Source organism: Emys orbicularis, chromosome 16 (genome assembly GCF_028017835.1).
Source record: "Emys orbicularis isolate rEmyOrb1 chromosome 16, rEmyOrb1.hap1, whole genome shotgun sequence".
Taxonomy (NCBI): domain Eukaryota; kingdom Metazoa; phylum Chordata; order Testudines; family Emydidae; genus Emys; species Emys orbicularis.
In genome coordinates, this window is record NC_088698.1 from 16,867,301 (window position 1) to 16,885,614 (window position 18,314).

The 18,314-nt window shown below is 40.7% G+C and overlaps 1 protein-coding gene across 2 annotated transcripts in view; it reads right to left on the reverse strand.

Annotated features, from left to right (window-relative positions):
* Window positions 1-3,357: 3,357 nt before the first annotated feature.
* The window catches only part of TXNRD2 (thioredoxin reductase 2), a 44,792-nt gene continuing 29,835 nt past the window's right edge, over window positions 3,358-18,314 (reverse strand). The window contains exons 9-15 of one of the 2 annotated variants that reach the window (XM_065417508.1): window positions 15,646-15,782; window positions 9,560-9,655; window positions 9,207-9,299; window positions 8,409-8,480; window positions 6,206-6,303; window positions 5,007-5,097; window positions 3,422-3,481 (exon numbers count right to left, since the gene is read on the reverse strand). In XM_065417508.1, coding sequence (XP_065273580.1) covers window positions 3,422-3,481; window positions 5,007-5,097; window positions 6,206-6,303; window positions 8,409-8,480; window positions 9,207-9,299; window positions 9,560-9,655; window positions 15,646-15,782 — 647 coding nt within the window. Of the gene's footprint in view, window positions 3,482-5,006; window positions 5,098-6,205; window positions 6,304-8,408; window positions 8,481-9,206; window positions 9,300-9,559; window positions 9,656-15,645; window positions 15,783-18,314 lie in introns of both variants that reach the window. The other variant, XM_065417509.1, reaches the window with a different exon arrangement.

Consider the following 18,314-nt stretch of genomic DNA (forward strand, 5'->3'; position numbering starts at 1 on the left):
CAATTTTCATGGAGTCTATAAAAGCCCATATTGTGATTCTAAACTAGTGAAAATAAATTGTTGAAAACAAAAGGCGGCTCCATTAGATGGCTACTTTAGACAGTGATGATGTGGATTAATTTCACACCCTACATAAAATCTTGGACACTTTCCCACCAGATCTCTTTACTGGTTGCAGTACAGCAAGTTGTTTTTTTCCATTGGCAGTCTCATGATAGAAGTGAAATTAACTCATCTCACCTCCTGGGCCTCTCTTTAACCGCACATAATGCACATAAACTCCACCGGGAGGACTGAATACAACAGCAACATGGCCGAACCAGTGGGTGCCTGAGTAATGCATGCAAAGGAAATGAGCAATGCCACAATGCAATGCAGAGATCATTAGAAATGCTCACACACACCTTATAACCAGCTGAGGGCTGTTTCTCCTAGCAAGAGCTCTGAAGACTGAAATGCTCTAGGTGAAGCAGGTCATATGCCCCAGCAGCTGAGAAAGATCAAATAGGTTTTGCTCTGAAATGCTCAATATTTAAATCAACTAAAATATTTTGAAAGAATTTTAAAGTTTACTGTATGCTTTTTTTTTGTGAATTGCTCAAAAATGTACATAGGTGTTTTGGCTCCAATATTATATTTCCGCAGGATGTCCTCTCTTACCAAGGGAGATAGGGAGGTTTTGACTATGCGTGTGTGAACATGACACTTTCAAAACATTTTTTATGAAGGGAGTAGCAACAGAAAGGCAGCACACCAAATACATTTCCGTTCCCAAAATGTTTCCTTTCACCTGCAAGTCCATAGACTTGGTCTTAGTGCTGAATCAAACAAATCAACAGAGGATGAGAAATGCAGAATGCTATAATCATTAGGCAACAGCGTTTGATTGAACCACTCCTCTCTTTTATGGACTACGCAATACAAATCCTGGTTTGAATGTACTACTCTAAAATCTGTAATGTTAGGAGCCACAGATCTTGGAAGCAACTTATCCATAATTTGTGTGTATGATTTTTTTTTTTTTTTTTAGGAAAAGCTGCAATACCTGTGAATTGTACCTTGAAATTCTAGCCTCGTGAAACCAACTTAGAAATACTGTAACCCATCATATACAGCTTTTACTTTTATGTTTCTTGAATAGCAGTAGGAAACCTATTTGCTCTTTCTGCACTGCTAGGGTATATTATCTGCTTCACCTACAGTATCAAGACTTAATACTTTTATAACACATTTAAGATTTACAGTGTCAAACTTTGGAAATGAGGCACTTAGAACCAGTATAGGGCTGTGGGGTTTTGTTTTGTTTTTAAAGTCAGATCCCTGAAAGGAATTTATTGTAATACCACCTTGATGGTGTGTTGATAAGTACTATTACATTTGTTTTGATAATGTCTGCTGAAGCTTCAGAGTTTTTCAATAGCTTCTGGGGCATGTGCTGTACAATTCTGGTGGCAAGATATGTTTTAAACTTAAATTAAATCCACCACTTATCTCTAGTATAACTCTCAGTGAAATAGTAAACAAACAATGTCTTAAAATGGACAGTCTAAGAAAAAAGTTTCAAAGATGTGCATAGTCAGCAAACTGATCTTAAGAACTTTGCAATTAACAGGGCTAGCTAGGATGGCTAGGAAACTGCCAAAACTCATTTGCAAAAATACTGTTGTTTAAAAAGACTGATTTTTATTGTGTCTTTCTAAAGAATTGTAACTAACCCCTCCTCTTCCCACATGCACTGTTTTAACGGGTCGTGAGTAAATATGTGATTGCACTTCTCAAAATACAGTATTAGCAATAAATTGCTACTTCAAATGAAATTCTGAGGGCTTGGGGTTTTTGTTTTGCCTTTGTCAGGCTACCTATTTAACAGTATTTGGCAAAAGCAGCTGTGCTATTGGATTTCTATCTTGTTTTTATATTGCTACATGTTAGTCAGGATCTCCCCCTTCTGGCCAATATGAATAAGAAGCAGCTCACACTAGGTGAATGCTTTCTTCCTCCAGGAAGTTTGGGCAATAAGCTGAAAGAACAGTTTGCAGACTGGTATCTTAAAGGTGAGCTCTGAACAGGTACATCTCCTTTCTGGTTTTATTTTTAATATAATGCAGTTCAGATCCCAACTACCAAAAGTTAATTGTGAGAGTTACAGGAGTTTTAGTTTATCAATGAAAATCTATTTAAAAAAAAACACAGATCATATACACCACACTCCAATTCATATCAAATATTTGAGCTATATGAACAGCACACACAGCTTTCTATGTTCAATTCCAATTTTCAGTATTGCTTGCTATTTGGCACTGGAGCAGTAAGTTGTGTGATCTGCCAATTCAATCTGAGCTGAAATTAATTGGCAATTTGAAAAATGTGCAGGGAAGTTTTCACCAACCCCAAGTTCTTTCTGTAAGTGTTTAAATGGCAAAATTTCCTCGTTGCTAAAGGAATTCTATGAGCTTCCACAATGACACACACTGCCTATGCCAACAGTGAACTCACCCACTAGTGTAACAACTCTAATGGTCACTTTATATTCTCCTCTAATACCAATTCCTGTACATGGTACATTTCCCTGAAACACTGAAGACTGCTTACCTACTGCTATATGCTTTGGGATCTGTTTCCTGTCAATGAGCCTTGACTTTGAACTCTTGTGATTACCACCAGCAGGGAGCTGTCTTGCCAGAGCTGAGAAGGAATTATTGCCCGTGTTCTCTACTCACTATCTGAGACCCTGGTTCAGTTCAGTGAGATTTGGACATCATTCCTCAGGGATGAATTCTTGTGGGAGGTCAGTAGCTAGGTGTTCTATTGGGAAATAGGTGTTCACTGTCAGAGAGCTCCAAATATTTGGCATCCACTCCACCTCTGTTTGACAATGCATTTCTCTAAGAGATGACATCCAAGTGGGATTAATTTGCCAGTGGGTGGGAATGGTTAGTAGTGTGATGGCCACTGTTCCTGTAACAAAGTGATATCCATTTAAGTTTTACATAGCTTTAGATGCCAAGTGATGGGCAAGAAACACATTTTGATGTACAGAAAATGATGATTTTCTCTAGCTCCCAGCAAGACAAAGGACACAGGCACTTCAGAAGTGATGCTTTTTGACATAAACCCTATTTCCCTGAAGGTTAAGTACTGTGTTGATTTTAAAGATGTGTGTGGGCAGTTCTTTAGGTAGGTACAGTATGGCTAGGATTGTAAAATTCGCTTTTTGTTGTCTACTGAAGGAGTGATACCTAGGAAACCTTGAGCTGCAGGACTACGATTACCAAAACTGTGTCAGTTCAGAATGCTCTTTTTCCTTCTCAATTCTACTGTGTGCTTTTAACTTCTGTCCAGGGATTGGACTTAACCTCAGCAACCAGTGACCTTTGCATCCAAACCAGAGCGCTTTGTGATACGTAACTTGGTTACTTCCTCAGCACAGGTAGGGTGAATGCCAACTGTCTTCATCATCTGCGCATACGTAGCCCCACATCTACCAAAAAGAAAATGAAGAAAACAAAGTCATACTCTGTGCACATAACACATCTGTAATGGCACAAAGCATCAGACTGGGTTTACCTTATTCTCTTTTTCTAGAGTAATAGCCAGTGGAGAAGTTGCATTTGAAGCTATTGTCCAAAAAGCAAAGCAGAGACAATTACCAACACAACCATAGTCTATGAAGGTACTTACATGGTAACCATTCGAAGATTTCCCTTCACAGCATTGTGAGGTAGGGAAGGATTATTATTCTCATTTTTATAGATGAAGAGTTGAGGTACAGAGAGATTAACTCATGTGCCCAAGGTCACATAGTGAGTGTGGTAAAGCAAGGAACTAAATCCAGATCTCATGAGTCACAGTCCAGTTTCTTAACTACAAGACCATCCTTTCAGGTATTAAAACACTTGCACATGGACATCAGGTTTTCCTACTGGTAGACATGTAGGAAAAAAATCATAGTTTGGATTGCAGGCAAAAATCAACTGGAAGAGAGATGAATACTAGACTGTTCTCTCAGGATCAGAGGGTGTATAGTGCTTACACTTGCAATTTCCTATAAGGCAAACAAGAGAAAACTTCTCCAAAAGGTACATAGCGTGTATCCAGGATTTCCACTTCTGCACCTACCAATCCTACTTGCTTCATTCCTTCAGTCTTCTAACCACAAGAGGCTTAGACCTAGATGACCTTTAAGAGTTTGTCTACACTGCAGCTAGGAGTGGGCCTCCCAGCCTGGGTACTGAGACTCACGCTAGCTCTGTGCGAGCTAGCACACTAAAATAGCAGTGTGGATGCTGCGGAGCAGACAGCAGCTCAGGCTTGCCACCTGAGTTCAGACCAAGGGGGTTGGGTGGGCTTGGACTTGGACGGCTAGCCTGACCTGCCATGTCCACACTGCAATTTTTAGCACGATAGCATAAGCAAAGCTAGTGCCAGTCTGTCTTTCCATGCTGAGAGGCACACTCCCAGCTGCAGTGTAGTCAGACCTAAAATGTGCCACTATTCCTATCAGGTCATTTTCTGAGAATGCTGCAACATAAAGATCTAAATTTAAGAATCATTTCAGGCTGGAAAAATTAGATGCGTGAGAAAAGAGGAAGAAATCTTTCCTAGTATCTCGTATGCATCTGAGAATCCCTGTAGGATAAAAATCAGCACAGACCACACATTAGCAGAGCACAGATTATTTTGGCAGGGGACAGCCTTTTAAATGGGGGCTAAAATAAGAGCTAATATTTGACACAGTGAAATGGCAGTTCAGACTTACTATGCCTGTATTGTACATTATAAACCCAAGACTTGTGAAATACAAGTTTACCAACACCAAGATTTGACCTTCTGAAAATCTGTTACTGTGGCTAGAGGCAAGGTAGAAAAGTGCTCCAGTTTCATATACTTCCTTTGCATTGGTTATTTTGGATAAAACTTCAAAATGATGACCTCCTAAAAAATGCAATATGTAATTTCTACCACTGGCAACTAATGAACTACACACATGTTGGAAATATGCATACTTGGGGTATACGGCAGTCAACGATTTCCAAGATATTCCTCACATGATACTTGTGGTCCTGCTGCCTTGGTCCTTTCTGCTTTTCATTTATGCTAATCACGCAGAAGCAAAAGTCAACAACGCCATAATAACATGGTGATGACATTTAGGACAACTAGCTGACATTATCCTTAGGAAAAAGTTTCTCAGGGACCAGAGTTTGCCTTCTTCATAAAATAGTATGGCGTTCAGAACGATACATTTAATCATTATAATAAACACTTCTGAAGATGAAAGTCAATGACAAAAGGAGGAATGAAAAAAGCATTAGGGCACATCTGGGACCTAGCGGTGATGTTCTGCACTAGAGAGGACCCAGGATCATTCCTCAAGCTAGGAGTGAAAGGAAGGCAGGGGACTCAACCCAAGAGGAGAAAGTGCCTCAGTATCAATGAAAACAAACTCTCATACTACATCAGACCGATGGTTCGACTAGTCCAGTGTCCTGTCTGTCTCAGTGACTGGTACCAAACATTTCAGAAGGTGTAAAACCTCCATATAATGGGAAATTATGAAATAACTCCCCCCACATAGGAGAAGCTTCTTCCTCACCTTCTCGCTTAGCAGTTGGCTTATGCCCTGAAGCATAACAGCTCATATAGGGCTCCAGGCAATGAAGGAGTTGTCTAGTCTCATTTAAGTCAGATGGTGGCTAGACTTGAATCAGGATCCGGAAGGTGGCACATTTAAAGGGTAGAGAAATGGGTAGAGATCCTTAGGAGACCCGACTGGTATATGGAGGCCTCTTATGGACAACACATCGAAGTGAACTTTTTTTAAAAAAAGAAAAGGCTTGTGCAGGTTTATAAAACCATTACCTGCCTTGTGGGTGGAATGCTGGGAAAGGCATCTCTGTCAGTCTTTGAAGAAACCAAACTTAATAGGTGGACACTCAAGTTGACTTTTTGTTCTAACAATGTCTGGCCAATCATACACTTTGCCTCAGTTCTTCCTTAACTATACCCATTATTTCTTTAACTAAATCCAGTATATCGTAACAAAGAACTACAGTGTTTTAGTGAAAATATGTGTAATACTACATAAAAGTAACATAAAACATCGATTCTTTATAGTGTTGCCAAAATTCAGCCGATATCTTTTATAATCTTACAATAACCTAAAAAGCAGGCTTTAAAAGTAGAGACATTCTTTTGTACTTACTTTATTCCAAGAGCAAATCCTTGAATCACTTCACCTGCATTTGGTCCAATGAAATGAAGGCCAAGGATCCGCTGCTCTTTTTTCCGCAGGCATACCATCTGAATGCAAAACATCACAGAGAGCTTTTCTTAGAAAGGGCATGAAGCTGGGCTAAATGGAACTAGTCTTCCCCAAGGCACCAGATCAGCAGCCTATCCCTATGGAGCAAAGCATTTAAGCACTGCTTAAATCCCACTGACTTCACTGGGATTTATGCATGGGCTTAAATGATTTGCTGAATTGAGGTTTTAATCTACATTCCCAACACTTCAGGCTTCTCTGTGGCACATCCTGCAGACTTTAGTGAGCCATTAGTAAACAATGATTTAAAGTAAGTGACATGCTTTGTGGTTTATCATTTGGATGACATCCTACAAATGTCCTTGGTGCTCCAATACCCATCCTAACCTCATTTTGACCCAGACTGGCCAAGTTAGCACTTCTCTGATTGAGATATAGGCTAGTCACATGGGAATTCTTGGCAGCTGATTAGCTGAACTTCCAAAGATGGTCACCATTGACCACAGGTCATCCCGTGCCATTATAATTCAACCAAAGAACATTTATGGCAGCCTGTCTGGCTAGGTACATTTACTATATACGCAAAGTGACTTTTTTTAAAGTTAGTCAAGCCCAGGAAGGAGCCAAGAGTGTTGAACCTGCTGTGGGCAATTAGAGTGTGGAGGCCTGACTCACTGAATGCTCACCTGTGTTCCAGAACAACACTGGAAAGTGGATTATACAGGACAGCATCTTAGCACTTTCACTCTAAGAACAGTGACAATCTCCCTATGTAGCTGAGCATCTGTATCAGGCATTGAATCGCCACTGGTCCAAAAGGCTCTGTACACACGTCAGCCTGGACTGTTAAAGGCTGCATAGGGACTGTGGATTCATTCATCACCACTGTATAACAGCAGTACTCCTGATAAGACATTGCTTAATATTGGAAAGATTGTAAACAACAAAAAACCCCTCACAGAGGCTCAAAGTCAACTGCAAGTTTAATGTTTATTCACTTGTTCTGTGAGAGAGTTTAATAAGCATTATCTGCAAAGTGACTCTCAGCAGATATTATATCACTGCCATCTTGTCCTCAAATACTGCACTACCATTACCTCTATCTAAATGTAATGGTTGAGGAGAAGTAATGACACTTCAATTCTTATGCTGGATGGGACACTGATAAAAGCAACCTGTTTTTGCAGGTTGCATTTGACAAAATGTATAGAGGGAAATCCCTTCAACTATCAGTATCTGGCATATTCTAGGCATAGGATGTTAGCAGCATAATACTTTGAGATGGACCTGTTAGGTCAATACATTCATCCCACTGCAAAGGCAGAAGTTAGTCCCCCCTGACATAAAACATACCAGTTATTCCACTGATACTATGCTTCACCCTAGCCAAGCGGGCCTGCAAACCTTCTTACAATCAGAGGCCTTGGCTACACTTAAGAATCCACAGCGCTGCCGCGGCAGCGCTGTGAAGCGCAAGTGTAGTCTCTCTCGCAGCGCTGCAAGTACTCCACCTCTCCAAAGGGGAATAGCTTGCAGCGCTGCGAGGGAGCGTGCAGCGCTGCAGGCGCTGATTACACTGGCGCTTTACAGCGCTGCGCTCGGGGGAGGGGGTGAGGGCGTTTCCACACCCCTGAGCGCAGCAAGTTGCAGCGCTGTACAGCGCCAGTGTAGCCAAGGCCAGAGTAAATGAACTGTTCCAAAAAATGAGATTTGCTTCAGGTCTGAAGCTCTGGTGTAAAACAGGGAGGCCTTTGTGGCTTGTTTTATAAGGACAAATGGGATGACAACTCAAAGATTACATTTAGCTGATGAAGAACTGCCTCCCTTGTCTTAAAGAAAAAAGAAGGCACAATAAAATCCTGATCTGAATAAATATTCAGAAATTCCTTAAGAACTGAACATTTTGTCTATGGGCCGCTCTATCAGCAGTGAGAGCTGCTAACTCGTTAACATTCGTCAAGTGTTATGTGAGGAATATCAGAAGTGTGAGACTATGGCTAGAGAAAAAAGGCTGTTGATTGGGAAAAGAACCAATCAATTTTGAGAAAGTTATTCTGCAATCTGACAAATGCTTCTTGTTCCTTAGGCAAAATATAGACCATATCACTTGTTTTAATAAAAGTTAAAAGTTCTGAACACTTACTTTTATGTAACACTGAGCTGCATCTCTTTCAGCCACTGTAAATTCCAAAGGTTTATAATATGCATGGTATACCTGATTGGGAAATATGAGTATTAAGATTCCTTGTTAGACTATCAGAGGGGTAGCCGTGTTAATCTGTATCCACAAAAACAATGAGGAGTCCGGTGGCACCTTAAAGACTAACAGATTTATTTCGGCATAAGCTTTCGTGGGCAAAAAAACCAACTACTTCAGATTCACGGAGTGAAAATACAGATACAGGCATAAATATAAATTGGCACACGAAGAGAAGGGAGTTACCTTACAAGTGGAGAACCAATGTTGAAGGCCAATTTAGTCAGGGTGGATGTGGTCCACTCCCAAAATTTGATGAGGAGGTGTCAATACCAAGAGAGGGAAAATTGCTTTTGTAGTGAGCTAGCCACTCCCAGTCCCTATTCAAGCCCAAATTGATGGTGTTAAGTTTGCAAGTGAATTGTAGCTCAGCTGTTTAATTCTATAACTACCAGACATATGACATGACAACATCATGATTATTATTATTATACACAATTGCTAGTATCCACTAGTGCTGTATTAACAGACAAATAGACCAAGATGGGTTTTTATAACAGCATTAATTAGTGGGCTAGATTTCTTTTTAAAGCTTACAAGATATGCAGTTACTGTGATAAAAAGTACACATGGAAAACAAGACCAAGAGCAGAAAACATCTTTTTCACAGAAAGCTCAGCTATTTATACAGGATTAAAAAAAAAAAAAACTAAGTCCTAGTTACACAATTGAAAATGTTCATACCTCTATGTTATCCAGTCCATAATGTTCCACTGCCTTTTCTTCTGACAGTCCTACACAACCGTATTCCAGAGGAGTGAAAACTGTAGTGGGTACCTGGCACATCATAAAACAACCCCAAATGTTACTGTCGAACCATATGATGAAAGACACTCGCTAGGCATTTAGCAGCTACAAAAATAGGTGATTTGATGGGGAGACTTTTGCAACAGCGAGAAGAGTTCTAGTTTCAGTGCACCCAGTCTGAAAAGCTGGATCCCAAATTACAAAAAATGATTCTCGTCTATTTAGTAGCGTGTTGGGTTTTGTTTTAAACCATTATAAATAATACTGAAAAAAAAAAAGTAACAACTCACATTGTCATAATCCATCAGTTCTGAAGACTGGCCAAACAGACGTTGAGCCAGCAGCTTTCCTGCAGCTATCGCCGTAGGGGTCAGTTCAGGGCGCCCCTGAGAAGAAATTAAAAAAAAAAGTTAGCTTTGGCCAGAAGTCATGGTTTTCCCCAGTGATGGCAGCTAGAGAGGTGCAAGAGTTTGCGATCCCAACCCAGCAGTCTGAAGTCAAAACATAGCAGTGAATACCCAAGGATTTATCCCATCTATGATAAGAGGTTGTGTTAGAACATGTGAGCTAACCAGTCCCAACAACACACCTTTAGGTTCTAGTCAAGACAAGCCCCAAGAGTCCATTCAAGGTCAAGGAATCCATGAAGGGAAAGGGACAGGGACAGGAAAAAGTCTGCCTGGGGTGGGAAAGAGATCAAGAAGCTAAGTGGAGAAATGATGTGAGAAAGTGAAGAGGTAGTAGCTGGAAGATTTTTTGTGAAGTAGCACTGATGTTTTATAAAGGACCATGGCTGGTGGATTTAGGCCCCATCTAGATGTCATACTTCTCAGATTCACTCAAAGCCATTAGGTGGCTGCCCCAATACTTTTGCAATCTAACTGTGTTTCCTTCCTGGTATTCCCAACTAACCACTACCTTAGAAACGGGATTCAGCAAATATCAAAACCAAGATTTCCCACTCTACCCACCCAAGCTTTTCAAACTTTTATTGACTATTGTAAAACATTTGGGGCATCTAATGACACGTTGATTAATTCCCACCTCCCAGCGTATCCATACGATTTCTATGTATATATTAGTAACTGTGAATCACTTCTGCACACATGCGCATTTCAGCTGAACTGCAAATTTTCTTGTAGTTTTCTTTGTCTCCTTCACCATCCATTGCACCACCTTTATACTTGGATTCTCCATGTTAATACTCACTGAGTAGTGAGGGAGTCACAGACTTCCATATCAAAAGTCAAATCCAAACAATTTAGTATTGTAAGCACTTATGTATACTGTACCTGATGCATATGCTTTATACGTTAATGAAAACTAGCCTATTTTTCTCCACAACCCATGACAAATCATGGAACTGCAAACCCATGCTTTTTTTGTTTTTTAAAAAAAATCCATCAAATAATGGCTTTTCAAACATAGCATTTTCGCTTCCAAGATCTGTAAATGTCATTTACCAGATGAAGTTTGCCATTTGTTTTTTCTTACACACATATGCCTGAAAAATGTCTGCCAATCATTTCTGTAGCAGGAAATACAGATGTTGTTTTGGCATTCCAGAAATGAATAGAAGATTGGAACGAGAGATAAAATTGTGAAAGCACTGCCATGCATTCCACAAAACCCAACTAATTACTAAAACATCCATGCAGATAAAGCACAATTTCTCATAAAACAACAGCTTTAAGACGTTCCCTGGTAAATATTTGAAGTCAACACTCACTTTGCAGTCATGAATACAACTACTCAGTTGATTATCATTGATTTGAATTGTTCATAAGAATCCTTTCAACATATTACACATTTAAGGCCTCCTAGGAGAATTTTAAAAGCTTTGAAGTGCTGTATATTTGTTCTAACATGACTCATTTTTTTGGTCTTATTTCTATTCAGAACACCCTATCAAAGCAACATACTGTACCTTCCACCCGGTTACAGTTGCTACAACACCCTTTGAAAAAGGTGGATTTACAGTGGCTCCCACGTATGTTAAACATCATTATAACAACACTTCTCCGTAGCACGTAGTATGCTTCTTCAGTAAGAATGATATAGGAGAGAGGATTTTAACAAGCATAAAATTTATACCAGACTTGCAAAACTGTCACATATATTTGCCAACTCAGACATAAAAATCTACCACCTCAACCCCTCTCACAATTACTGATAACGAAGAAACTAATGAGATTTCACTTGTCAGTTAAAAAAAACCCCCAAACAAAACCACTATTCACTGAAAGGGTTCTGAGACCTTTTCAAGAGCACTGGATGCACCCCTGGGAAGTTTATACAAGTGAATAGTTCAGATGAATTTAGGGTCTAATTTTCCAAACAAGAGCACAACCATGCACACACAATTCCACATTTGCACCAGCCAGGTACGTCTCTTAAAAGTGACAATACTCATTCTGAACAGGTGAGTGGGGCTTAAATTGTGAATAAACCTCTCCATTGAACTCTTAATATTTAGCAGCAAGTTAGTGTCTATGCAACAAGAGTTTGGGAAATGGGGGCCGAGAATGACTTTTAAGAGATAACAGCTGTCAAATGCGCCCTGCATCTCAAAGGACCCTAATGCACGTCACAAACTGTATACTTGGAGTGCCACCAAAATGCTGCCAACTACGTTTGGGGGGAGCAGACTGGTGGAAAACCAGTGTGCAAGACCTTGTACAAAAGCAGAGAGAGGGGCAATGCTGGCCAAGGACCCTGTGGCAAACCCTACATTTATGGGCAGGATGGGGGGCGGGGGGGGGGGTGATCACAGATGTTCACATACAGCAAGAAGGACTTTGGCAGGGCTTTTTCCCTTCTTTTAAAAGGTCTTATCCAAAGGATACACACACACACTAAAATACATGGTTCTCAGTATATGCTGAAGGGCCGAGCCGACCCGGCTGTGATGTGAACCAATGGTTTTAGAGTGCATGGAGATTTCAAACCTGATATTTGATCTGCTAGAGAAATTCAATGAAGTTGGGAGTTTCACCTTACTGTCAGCTCGCTGAGCCAACAGCATTGCCAGTTTTCAATGATCTAAATTAATCCTTTAACAAACAATTTGGTATTCACGTAAAATGATTATATCACTTAATTCGACCACAGAAACGCACTTCAACATTGGATGAAATTCTCTGGCCTGCATTATGCAGGAGGCCAGACTAAATGATCATAATGATCCTTTCTGGCCTTAAATTCTATGACTCTGTGAACAACATACCCTCTTATGTCTTGGGTTATAGGGAGCTACTTAAATCAGGGGTGGCCAACCTGAGCCTGAGAAGGAGCCAGAATTTACCAATGTACATTGCCAAAGAGCCACAGTAATACATCAGCAACCCCCACATCAGCTCCCCCCCCGCCCGCTCCCAGCGCCTCCCGCCCACCGGCAGCCCCGTCAATCAGCACCTCACCCTCCCTCCCCGCACTTCCCAATCAGTTGTTTCTTGGCGTACAGGGGGCTCGGAGGGAGAGGAGCGAGGGCATAGCAGGCTCTGGGGAGCGGGCGGGAAGGGGTGGAGTGGGGGCAGGGCCTGTGGCAGAATCAGAGATTGAGCAGTGAGCACCCCCTGGCACATTAGAAAGTTGATGCCTGGAGCTCCAGCCCTGGAGTCGGTGCCTATACAAGGAGCCACATATTAACTTATGAAGAGCCGCACGTGGCACCGGAGCCACAGGTTGGCCACCCCTGTACTTAAATGAAAGCACTGAGACTGTATAGAGAAGTACATAAATTTGAGCTTAACTGAGCATATCTGGAGAGCACTGATTAAACTCCCAGAGTGCTCATCCCAAAGTGGGCTTGGCACAGTGTAAAAATGAGACTATCATTGTTAATTCAGAGTCCCTACACTGAGGAGCTTACAACCTAAATGAGACACACAGCATCAGAACAGGAAAAGGAGAGACACGAGAGAACATGAGTCACAGTAGAACATGAATGAAGCTTTTAAGTGCTGACATTTTTGAACAGTGAGACTAAGGTAGAGGAAAAGGGGGGAAGCACCCAGCCCAGCAGGGAAAGTCACATGGGAAAGAAACAATGTGTGGAAGGGGAGCGAAGCAGAGAGAGCTGAAGTGGTTGCCCAAGGTCATACTGGAGATCAGCAGCAGCATTGTGAACAGAACCCAGTCTCCTGAGTCCCAGTCCAGTGCTCTACCCACACTGCCTCTAGCTTCTGAATTGGAGAGATTCAAGAGAAGAAAGGTTAAAACCACAGAGTTTAAGGCCAGAAGGGATCACCCGATCATTTAGTCTGACCTCCTGCATATCACAGACAATCACTACCACCCGGCCACCCACCCACGAAACCCAACAACCAAAAGTAGACCAAAGTATTACACAGCCCTCAGGAGACTAAACTATTGTGTGCCACAGGCAGTGAATAGGAGGGAGCAATGGCAGGGAATTAATTAAGTGAGATATACCCAGATGATCCTGGCAAGTGAGTTGCGCATCATGCTGCAAAGGAAGGCGATCCCCCTCGCACCCTGGTCAATGCCAAGTTGACCTGGAAGAAAATTCCTTCCCAGCCCTATCCTGAGCATCTGAACAAGAATCAGCCAGCTAAGAGAGAGAACTCTCAGTACCACCTCAGAGCACAAGCACATCCCGTCCAGTGTCCCATCTCCAGCTGTGGCCATCTCTGATGGTTCAGAGGAAGGAGGCCAAAAACCCCCAACCCAGAATACATTTGGAGTATGTGTGGGGGGGAGGGAGGAGGGGAATCAGGAGGTCAGGAGAGACAACTATGGCATGAACCAGGGATTTGACAGATGTACTGAGTGGAAGGGGCAAACTTCTAGAGATATCACAGAGGGAGAACTGATAAGATATGGTGAGAGTCTGGGTGTGAGAAATCAAAGATAACCCCCTAAAGGTGTGAGTCTGAGTGGTGGGGAAGGATAGTGAAGTTGTCAACAATGATGGAGGGGGGAGGGTTTAGGAGGAAAGGAGTAGTTCAGTTTTGACAGTTTAAAGGAAGTAACAGGTCATCCCAGAGAAGACATCAGAGAGAGACAAACAGGAAGAGATGTGAGCCTAGATGGAGGGGAAGAGGTCAAAGGTGGAGAGGTAGATTTATGAGGTCTGTGTCTGGTTCCAGAGTCCTAGTTAGGAATGTGGACGACTATCCTCAGGACATTATGTAACCTACCATACCTCTTGGAAGAGTTGGGACAACTGTATTGTTTAAATGTGGCAGAATCACGAATCGTTTAAAGATCTTTCAATTTATACTGTATATACCCCTTGGATGTCATCACAGTATTTAAAGCTTTTTGGAAAAAAAAAAGATGACTCAAGTATATAAGGACCAATCCCGAAAAGCACTGATGCACTCAACTGCCACTAACTTCAGTGGTAGCGGAGGGAACGCTGTACCTTGCAAGACCAGGCCCATATATTACACATATTGTCTATCTCAAATATTTATAAGATATGCTTTGGTAATCAAAGCAATCTTATTTACTGGCGAGAGTACTTGCTATAACTGTAAGGCTTACAATGCAGACATACACAATTATACATTTTACAAAGACAACTCATTTCTAGATGCTCCGTTTATCCTGGACACTCTGAGTCTTTACGTGACTGAAAACATCTGGCCTTGTGCCTCAAAGTACACTCTGGCAGGTGCAAGAAACTGTTGTCATAGCATATTTTGTAGATTATTATTAGAATTGGGTTAATGCTACAAGAATCTGTGACTATTTGTTTTGCTCATTTTGTTTTACTAATTACTGAATGAGCTTCAAGAATGCTTGTGCCCCTTTTATGTTCTCTTGTCATGAGCTTCTGAGCAATTGAGTTTTGCTTGGCATAAATGTTCAGAGAAGCAGAATCACATGCAAATATCGGGGGCAATCAAATTTTAAAATTCGCAGATACGGATTCTTGTCCCAGAAGCATTCCCTACCAGAGAAGAGAAAGTGTCATGTGACCAATCACAATTAATAATAAAACTCAATAAAAAATCAAATATTCACTGAAATTTTCACTGTCATTCCATAGACATATTGAGAATTATTCATTCAGCTCTAGTAGTTATGTATATTTTAACTCAAAATTCAGGGACTGCATGAAGACATTTATTTGAAGGAATAAAACAATATTAAAGATATTCGTATTAACTTCTACCTGGTAATGCATTTCCTGATAATCATCAGCAATAATCTAATACAGAGATACTTCACAAGATTTTGGTCAAGGAAATTACTGGTCCAGGTGGCTGGGGTAACATTGTACAAAGTGAAAAAGACCAAAACACTGTATATATGCTAGAGCATGATGACATCTGGTCACTAGTTATAAGTCAGGAACAAAGTTAGGCTTCCTGTTATTGTAGAATAGTTTATGTAGACATTGTACCTCTGTTATGTCTCCAATTGCATAAATGTGAGGAACAGAAGTAGCTTCGCTGGCATCAACAATGATCTTTCCAGTTTCAGAGTTAATTTTCACCCCAATTGTCTCCAAATTCAGAGTTTTAGTGTCAGGTGCTCGGCCTTAAGAAATGAAGAAACTTATGTTAAAAATATTTCTTCATCAGCTTTAATCTAAAAAAACCCTGTCATTCTCCGTCAAAGGTATCCAAGAACTTGGTGCTGTTCAATAACCTAACAAGAAGGAAAACAAAAACTGTGTTGGACAGTAGTAAAGCTCTCAGTGGAAATTATTGACATGAATTTCTCTTTGTGAAAGGAAAATACCATTACAAGTACCTTATCAAGATCATTTTCAAGAAAGTTATCCCATAACAAAATGATAAGACCATTGCATTATACGCAGAATACAGAAGGTTTAATGTTACATATTAAATGCGGTTATCAACACATTGTTTATAACTGAAGTGTCATCTTCTCTGAAAATTAGCATTCAGGCAAAGTGAAAGAACCCTTCACAATCCTATTCCTCCTCCACGCCCCCCCACCCCTTGACAATCTTTACCCTTTAATTTCTTTCCGTTTGGATAACAAAGAAAATCAGTGAAGTTAACGTCACTTTCAAGTTCTTAGTGATATAATGTTTGGGTCTCACATATTATATGGGAATGTTTGTGTATTTTAAGACAACTGGTTTCCCTGCATTTTGTAAAATTTGTGGCAATGTTTCTATTGGCCCTAAGTTTTATAACAGCTTCTTTTGACAAAGTTTTCATCTTGGAACAAATTTAAGTTGATGGTGTTCCTTTAAGTTATATAACCAATAAAATATGGCTATGACCTGGAATCTAAATGGCAAAACTCTGCAGAAAGCACCCTACTTGTCAATCAAAAGCTTGCCAACATTCCACTGAGCAGTCTGTACAGTGCCTCCCACAACAGGCCCTGATCCTTGATGGGTGTTCCTAAGCTCTACTGTAATACAAATCATAAATGATTGTAAAGGTAACATGCAGAATCAAGTTATCCAGTATCAGCAGAGTTTGCAAAGACAAACATGATGACATAGGATAAATTAGCAGAAGAAATCCAAATGAGGAAAGTTTCCTTCTCCTATTAAAGCTGTATCCATTTTTGGAGGCTATAAAGGAAGGGAACAGGAGCATGTGCTCTTTGTGTGGAACCCACGGTTTTGTGTTTGATGTTAACGCAAAGCAAAACAAAAAGGGAAATGTGTTTGCATTATAAAAAACAAGATCTTTGATGTTAATGTAGGAAATTATTAAACAAAAGGAAAACCTGGCTTGTCAGTGCAGATCTAATTATATGTAAACATATGATTCACTGCTTTACACATCTGCCATATCACCAGGCCCCCCAAACAATGTCACATCTGAATGCCTCAGTAAGGACTTCTGTGTATTAATTTCATCTGGTGAAACCAACACTTCCTCTGGGAGTACTGACTGAAGCTGTCGGCACTTGGCTATCTGTCTGTCTTCCCTTCTGTTGTCCCCATGGGATGTTGATCTGCTGTTCCTTCTCTGCCCCTTGCTCCACAGTCCCGATGCTATCAGGCAACAAAAATAATAAACCTCCAGGACCTTATCTTGGCTCGGATGTGAAACAACTTCCTACCGTTGTATTTCTTTGTGTACTGAGAGTAAAGCCTGGATATTCTGCAAATGGATAGCTAATGGGGTTTTCTAGTTTCCCCTTTTTCCTGCCCAGGCTGAGCCAAGAGAAAGCTTAGCACGCAACAGCAGACATTTTAAAAAAAATCACCCAACTCCTAACCTCATCAATAGATTAGTTTGAGGCACTGTGACAAAAAACAACGGAGTTTATCAAATCTGCAGGAGAACACTTCGCTTTTCAATTCCAATCTACCTTAACATGTGTATTTTGTATTAGCAGCTAAAGAATTACATAAAGTATGCTTTGCTGGTCATTCTGAAACTCCCTTGCACGCCCAACTATATTGCCCAAGTGCAGTTATGAAAGCAGTAATAAAATATTCAACTAGGTTGAATTTGTATTGGCTTCCAGCTCCAGTGGCTCACATTCACAAACTAGAATTACATTTAGTAATCTTACTTCAGATCAACTGTATTAGCCTTTGGCTCATGAATTCTCTCACATGCAGCCAAGTAGCTCGATTAATTCTAATCCCAAATTTAGGAAGCCCTAACATTTCCCCACATTCACCTATCTGCAGTATTAAAGCAGTCGCTAACATGTCTTCCTAATGTTAGGTAGTACGGCTAATTGTTTTTGATAAATTATTTTTAAGTTCTCAAGGTTGTTTCAACTTTTTTTAAAGTACAGTTTTAGGAAAGTATCAGTTTACAGCTTCTTCCCAGGAAGAGGAAACCTAAGCACACTCCAAACCCCACCAATCAAAGCAGAGAAATGGCCTCTCTTACAAAGTCAGCACACATGCTTTTAATCACAGTTCCAAACACTGAAGATGACCACCGCCTTGAACTCTGAAAAACAATGAGCCTATGAAAGCATATAGGGCACAGGGCTGGCTGTAGCTTTTTTTTTTTTTTAATCAGAACTGCAACATATTGTGCCACCGTTCTAGAAAAAGAAAGATACAGATGCCTGTTCCACCTTTAAACAATGGCTAATTGACTCTTGCCCGCCATG